The sequence below is a fragment of the Pygoscelis adeliae genome, unplaced genomic scaffold (assembly GCF_000699105.1).
Source record: "Pygoscelis adeliae isolate BGI_AS28 unplaced genomic scaffold, ASM69910v1 Scaffold101, whole genome shotgun sequence".
Taxonomy (NCBI): Eukaryota; Metazoa; Chordata; class Aves; order Sphenisciformes; family Spheniscidae; genus Pygoscelis; species Pygoscelis adeliae.
The window spans coordinates 69,756-77,066 of record NW_008824238.1 but is presented as its reverse complement, the minus strand read 5'-3'; the positions used below and the strand labels follow the sequence as shown (position 1 = coordinate 77,066).

The 7,311-nt window shown below is 39.0% G+C and overlaps 1 protein-coding gene across 1 annotated transcript in view; it reads left to right on the top strand.

The window, feature by feature from the left end:
• The first annotated feature begins 84 nt into the window (after positions 1-84).
• The window catches only part of LOC103926209 (carbonic anhydrase 3-like), a 16,226-nt gene continuing 8,999 nt past the window's right edge, over positions 85-7,311 (top strand). Inside the window, exons 1-2 of the mRNA XM_009335051.1 lie at positions 85-166; positions 859-1,056. Of these exons, the coding sequence (XP_009333326.1) occupies positions 85-166; positions 859-1,056 (280 nt within the window). The remainder of the gene's footprint in view (positions 167-858; positions 1,057-7,311) is intronic.

The window sequence follows — 7,311 nt, the reverse complement described above, 5'->3', positions numbered from 1 at the left end:
GAGGCCCCACTTCCTGAGCCTGCATGAAGAGGGGGAATATGGGCTCCAGGCGGGCCTGGGTCTGTGCAGTGGCAGCACGGCCGGATGGCGTGGCCGGTTGGTCGTCACTCGCAGGTGTGGAAGAGGCAAAGCCGGTGGAAGGAGAGGCGGTGGCAGAGGTCTCTAAGTTAAGTTTTCCAACTGTTAATATAATTTAAAATTTGGCATAGCTTTAAAATCCAGCTTTAGGCTAGCCTTGATGCAGGAAGAGCAGTGCCGACCTGCAGTGCAGCCACGATCCCTCCTGCCTGCAGAGGTTGGAAACCTGGGTGGCCTGTTGTTCCTCCACTCTCCTCTGCTGTAGGCAGAACAGCTTGGCCTCGGTCAGGCTTTTTCGACATGAAGTTCTTGATAAAACCATGACGATAATTAAATCCACGTTTCAAATTCCTGTCTTCTTCAGGTATCGGTGGCCTTTTCTCTCTCCAGATGGGTACATGGTGCCACATTTGAATCATTTGGGTATATCCCATCATATTTCTAGCCACTGCTGGGCTTGGAGTATACACCTCTAGTTTCCTTCCTTGGTGTATTGTCAGTCTTCTAATAAGTAAAGTCCAGAGGTTGCTATGAGAGTTTAGATCCAGTTGAATGACTTGCAATATCCAGTATTCCAGCTAGAGTAACGTAATTGCTTTTTATACAGTGAAACTCTTGACAGGGCATGACTAACAACAGGCAATTAGTAACCTACTTATTAATACATTTAATTGATGTTCTGTAGCTAAGCAAAGCCAAACTTGCATTTATTGTAACACAGGTATAATTCATACCTAGCTGGAAAAGGTTTTAACGATATTTCTCTGTATTTTTTTCTAGGACCAGATCAGTGGCACAAAAATTACCCGATTGCCAAAGGACGCCATCAGTCTCCTATTGAAATCAATAACAAAGAAGTGCATTACGATCGCTCCCTACTACCATGGTTTGCTAGTTATGATCCTGGTGCAGCTAAGACCATCCTCAATAATGGGAAAACTTGCAGAGTTGTATTTGATGATTCTTTCGATAGATCAGGTTAGTTTTGTTTTCATCTCAAGCTGTCATAATATATCAGTGACTATTTCTCAAGTTGCTTGGAGGACAGTGTGCTCTTAATGCTCATGGCTGTCAGAAGGTCTCTGCGTACTGCCTGTGTTGTGATGTACAGGTTTCTGTGTCTCCAGTGCCCTGCACAACTGGTGGGAAAGGCCTAGGGCTACTTTAAAAGTCCATAGATAAAATCCTAGGGAATGGAGAGAGCTGCAAAGAAACTTGGTGCAGGATGAATTAAGGTGTAAGGTAAATTTCTGCGCTTGCAAAAGCCATTGCAGTTGTGTTGCTTTCCAAGAGCAAGGAGTCCAGGCTTTATATGAGGACTGAATTCCATTTGAGCTATTTGAGACGCCCAGCAGAACATCTTTAACTGTGTATATGGCTGAAATTACAATATTTGAAAACTGTATCCATGTAATTTCTGATACTGAAGTAATGAACCAGATGTTGCCACAAAGTCATAGTATTTAATCAGTTAAAACTCCCTTTGGCATTCATGAGATTTTGTCTTAATAAGGATTATAGGGCTAAGAAATTCCAGTGTTTCAGCTTTAATGTTCAAAATCCACTTGTAGTTATGACAACATACAATGTGCTGCATATATAATGCATAGCTTTTAAGATGTAGTGGGTTATATATTTTGAAGAGATATGTCTGTTCTGTTTAACAGGTGCTAGAAATATTTAGTTTATGTTGGCAGAACCACTGGCGTTTCATGTTAATACTGTTGGCTATATTTGAAAGGGAAAAACGTTACTGAAAGAAGTATGAAATTGCAGTAGTACTGCGATAAAAAGGAAAAATCAAATGCATACCTCACTCTTTATTCTTGTATCAAGGTCAACAGAATTGTGTTATTATTTGTAGCACATCGAATGGTAAGAAAAGGAAAAAGAAGTGTCAATTTCAGTAAAATATTGAAAAAGTGTCTCTTCCACAGTGTACAGACTTATTTCTTAACTGCATCAGAAGTTCCAATTTCTATTACAATATAACTAGGATTGACAGCTATAATTACTAGGAGGAATTTTACTGATTTTACTAATAGGTTGATTGATCTTAAATATCTGTGGGCGTGGATTTAATTTAATGGATTTTTAATGAATGACTTGGGTTTCATGAAAACTGAGGATCAAAATGTATATAAGCTGGACTAGCTAATACACTATAAAAACTCACAAATGATTATGCAGTGAAGTGTTTGATTACTTTTCTAGCAAAGTGAGAATCTTTAATGTTATTTGAATAAATATATTATTAATGTCAGATAACACGATACATCAGTGAAGAGATGTAGCTGTAGCATATGAGAAGACCTCCATGACCATTACTTACCATTTTTTACCATCTCTTGTGTTTGTTGGAACAGCATCAAATACATCAATGGTTACATCTTCTGCATAAATGTCAAAGTAATTATTGTTATAATTACTCAGATTTTGCACGGGAGGGAGTATCCAGGCACAGCAATCCACAGCACGGATGCAACACTGTGGCCACAAAGAGCAGAAAGTTTTGGAATGTTCTGAATTTTTTTTTCAGATGAACTGCTCAGTAACTATTGTGTTCTGATCTCAGAAATAAAAAGTGACTCACTGGAAAAAAAGTAGGTGTATTTCTCAACTCTTTGAAGGCAAGAAACATTCAAGTGTTTATTGTTATGTCTCCTTTGTTATATCATTGCCTGCAGAGTCTGTGGGTGGTGTTCCTTCTCTAATGTAATGCTAATTGCAGGGCGAATTCCACTGTGCATACTCCTACTGACTTGAGCATGTTTTAAGTTTTTTAGGATATGTACAGTGACTCATTTTTTGTGTAAAGGAACACCAGCTGCATAATACATACAGATGTAAGAGCATTCATATAGGAATGAAGCATTACTCCTTTGGAACAAAGTCATTCTATCTATCTATCTATCTATCTATCTATCTATCTATCTATCTATCACTCACTCACTCACTCTATCTGAATTAGTTCAGAGTTAACCAGAAAACTAAGGGCTTATTTATTTTCCTAACTTTTTCAGTTAGAGTGGTCATACCCGTATCTGTAGTTCTACCTAGATTTTCATTAGTGGTGGATGAAATAGATTGCTGAATAAATTGCAAAGGTGAGTGATAAAACAAATTACTTTGGGTATCTCCAAGTTGTACTTCCATTGTGTCTTCTCTGCCAGGAATACTTTGAATATTCACCATTGGAACAGTTTCTTAAACTCAAATGATTAGAAAGAAGCTTCCTGGGAAAGTGCCATCCAATGTAATTCACGTATTATGTTGAAAAAGGCCTTATTACTGTTAGCTTTGGAGTTAGTCTAGTGGAAAAAATTGGAGAATTTATCTCCAGCTATTTATAAAGTCTGGTTGACTTTAAGAATCTGCTATACAATTGAAGGCTTTGATGACTGATACTTGCTTCAGGAACTGTGTCATGCCTCTGTTGCCTGTCCGCACAAGTTAATAGATTGTTGTGGACTCGGTTGCCTGTCTTACCATACCTATGTGGAAGAAGGACCTTAAGCACTGTAAAATCATTGCAGGTGGAGGCTGGAGTCTCAAAATCCAGGAAAGAACTGGGAGCTGAAATCAAAACCTCCTAGCTGGCTGTGCCCAATAAAACCCATACCAGAACTCGGGTACTTTGGCAGCCTACCACTGCTATGTTTTTTGGGCTGAATGGTAACTCAGATACTCTTTTAGATCCAGCAGTGACTCTGGTTTTGTTTTGAATTAGGGCTGCAATCTTATTTCTACTAGCAGAGTCCATTTGCTTTTAAAATTCCAAAAATATTCATGCCAGAGAAGTGTCCTGAGAGCACCTAACTGGTGGGACCATTGTCGTGATGCTGTGTGAGATACATAGCTTGTAACTTCCTTACAATTAATGACTCTTTGGCTTTCTTTATAATACCTTGGTTAGATGGTTAGATCAAGGTGTTCAATCATTTAATAAACAGTAAAGATACCTAAGTCTTGTACTGCAACCCAGACACAGCAGATGGGGAGACGTACACTAAGGCTATGTCAAATGGATGCCTTCTTTCATCTTCTCACTTTGTTGTTTTTGTTATCTCTTTGGCACTTTCTATGGAAGTTCATAGGCCAAACAGATTCCTACTTCTCCTTTTGCTGACTTTCTGATGGATGACAATTAAGGGCTTGGAGTACCTCAGTGCAGGCACACTTTCTTACAAGGTTACATTGATGCTGTTTGCAGAATCTTTCAATTTCTTATCAAAGGAATGTGTGCCTTTGGAAGTGGATAATGCAAAAAAAATTTAGAGACAGTTACTGTAAGTAGTGAGAGCCTGTTGCTTTTCATCTGACTAGCATGACTAGTGCTTGTGGACAGCATTTCCTAGAGTACCACTTCATGGGAAATCTCACTTATCTTTGCAAATGAGATTTTGATTATCAGCTTCTGGTGAATAAACATTTATTTGTTGACTGATGAGGACAAAACCCAGGAACTTGAATTAAAACTGTGGGAAGTCTGTCCATAGACACTCAAGTTTTGGTTGATTCCTGCAAAAAGTTACTTGACATTTTGTGTACTGAATTTACACTGGAACAAGCCAGTAGCCGTTACAAGAATAGCACGGCTAAATCCCAGTGCTTGTGTAGCTGTGGTACATACCACTCGACGGCTATACCGCATACCCCAAAAGGCAGCAAAGTTAAATTCTTCCTTCAGTGTTTAACACATCTATCATTTGTAGTGTCTGCATGAAGGTATTGAGTGTTAATATGAGCACTGCAGAGCTTGGGTACAGGGAATTTAGGAGTTGAGTTTCTGTTAACTTTGAACTTCCATTGTTAGAGGTAAAAATGCTTGAACAGTCAAGGGCTTGCTGTGGCTACAGTTACGCAGTGGACTGTCAGTTTTCTGCCCCTGGAGATGTGGATTTCAGCCCTACCGTAGATCGCAAACAAAGGTCATTTGGGAGCTCACTGATGAACAGGCTGTGATCAAGAGGCACGAAACTGGAAAAGGTGTGTTGCAGTGCAGGTGAGGGTGGGTGGCACGCTGACAGACTTCGGTCAGACACTTCTCTTTCCCAGTCTGTCCCTGTAAGAGTACAAAGTTCAAACACAAAAGTAATTCTGCATATCTATTCAGTGCTTGCTTAAAGAACATTTCAGTGAGAACTGAAATTTCAGTTCCCAAAGCTTTTAGGAAACGCATTTTATCCCTGCAGTTAGCCAGTCTGTTTCAGTACAGAGATCCTCTTTTGAGCAGAGGCTTTTTTATAACATTTAAAATGTGGCACTGACATTAAAAAGCTGTGGGTTTTATACTGCACTGTTAGATTCTGTTATAAAGCAGCATAACAGAAGTAATATGTCTTTTTCAACTGTCATGCAGTAATACCTTACTAATTTAATTTCACTGAGGTTTACCAGTTCATTTTATGGATTTGGCAGGATATGAGGATCATAAATCTTGTAGGAACAGTTATTTCTTCTCAAGTTTATAAACACAACTCACCTCATGAGTCTGTTTGGTGCTCCTTGTGTTTTTCCACCTGACTTTCACAGTATGCCCTCACAGCAAAAAGGGAAGGCATTTGTGTAGGCATAACTTTGCCAGTTTTACCTTAGTGAGGATAGATGACAATTGACATTAGCGCAGATTAACAACCAGACCCCCACCTAAGCTGCTCAGCAAGTGGATGCACTTATTTCAAAACCTTCTAGTCACATTTCTGTTGTTAAGGACACCCTGCTAACTAAAGTAAAGTGAGCGGAGCGGCCATCTCCACTCAAACTGCATCACACCTTCATTTTGCTGTGTAAACACACGGAGTGAGATACAGAGTTTTTTCTCGCCTTAGTTACATCCTTCTGTGCAAGGACACTTACCCTCTCTGGGGCAAACATCTGCCTTGGTGATTACCTTGAGAGTTGAAAAAAAACATTCTTCTATTAGCCAGTTCTGTCTCATGCTGCTCAGTTTATGATGGATCAAATAAAAGGTGAGCTTTTTTACTGGAACTGATGTCCACATGTGTGTCCATGTAGGATTGCTCTGTGATAGACCATTCTTCAGTGTGGATGGGGGGGGACATGGAATTTGAGCAAGAGCTTCAGACTGACATGACATTTTTATGTCAGGCACTGGTGGAGGGTGATGTGCAAACCCATATAAAAAGAGTCAGTCACTGAGCAACGGGATGAGAGTTTGCAACGATAAGGCACCAAAAAGGAGTAAATACTTTTCTCCCTTGTCTTCCTGGGCTGGTTTGCATATTCCTGCAGCTGGGCCATGTTACTTTAATGACAGCAAGTTTGAGGGAGTTACATTTTGGTAAGTCTGCTGTGGCCATCCTGTTACTTCCTGCAGAGCAGAAACAGGAACAGAAATGCCACGTTTCCAATATTCAGAAGTTAAGTCCAGCCATTCAGCTAGCCATGTGAAAAGGATTACGCAGTATTTCAGAGGACCAAGAAAAGCTGCCTGCCCATATATCAGGGAGTGAGCCTGCAGGCTCCTTTTTTAAAGCTCTTGCTTTTTGTTTCATGCAGTGTCATAGGTAGAAGCTCAGAGCGAGTCATGGGGCCTTCCAGAAAAGCATCCTTTTTTAAGTGTTTTGTGGTAGGAAAACACCTATCACAGCATTAAAACTGGGAGTCTCAGATATTTAAGGTGCACATTTCCTGTGTAATAATTGTTAGAATAATTTCCTGTTACATTTAAATATGTAAATACATAAAAATAAAGCTATATTTTAACACCACTGAAAAACAATTTAAAGATACCATAGTTTCTTTTATAAACTTTTACCTTATATTCTTTTTCTAACCGTTATAGGGGTGTGTATTTATTTGTGTTAGTATTTTCTGAAAACAAAAACCCGAAAGGATAAAGATCCCTTTAGAATTTAGGTTCCAAGCCACATGTTTAAAAAAAATAAAGATTTCTTTTACTAACTTTGAGCTATGCAGACATAGTTTGGGATTTTTTATGTTTTAGATATTGGAGAACTTCATTCTTGTAACTGTTTTGTTTACCTTTTTTAAAGCATAGGGAAACTTCATTTAGTGACATAGGGAAATTTCATTTACTTACACTGTAATTTCATGTATTTCTATGTTTTACACTACACACTTGCAATTAAAAGAAAACACCTTTTTGTCCTTCAGGAGATGTTGGTTTATAGGCGTCTTAGTCTTTGCATCATTCTGTATGCTTAAAGTGTGCTAAGTAAAAGCTACTGTCTATATATAGATGAGTGA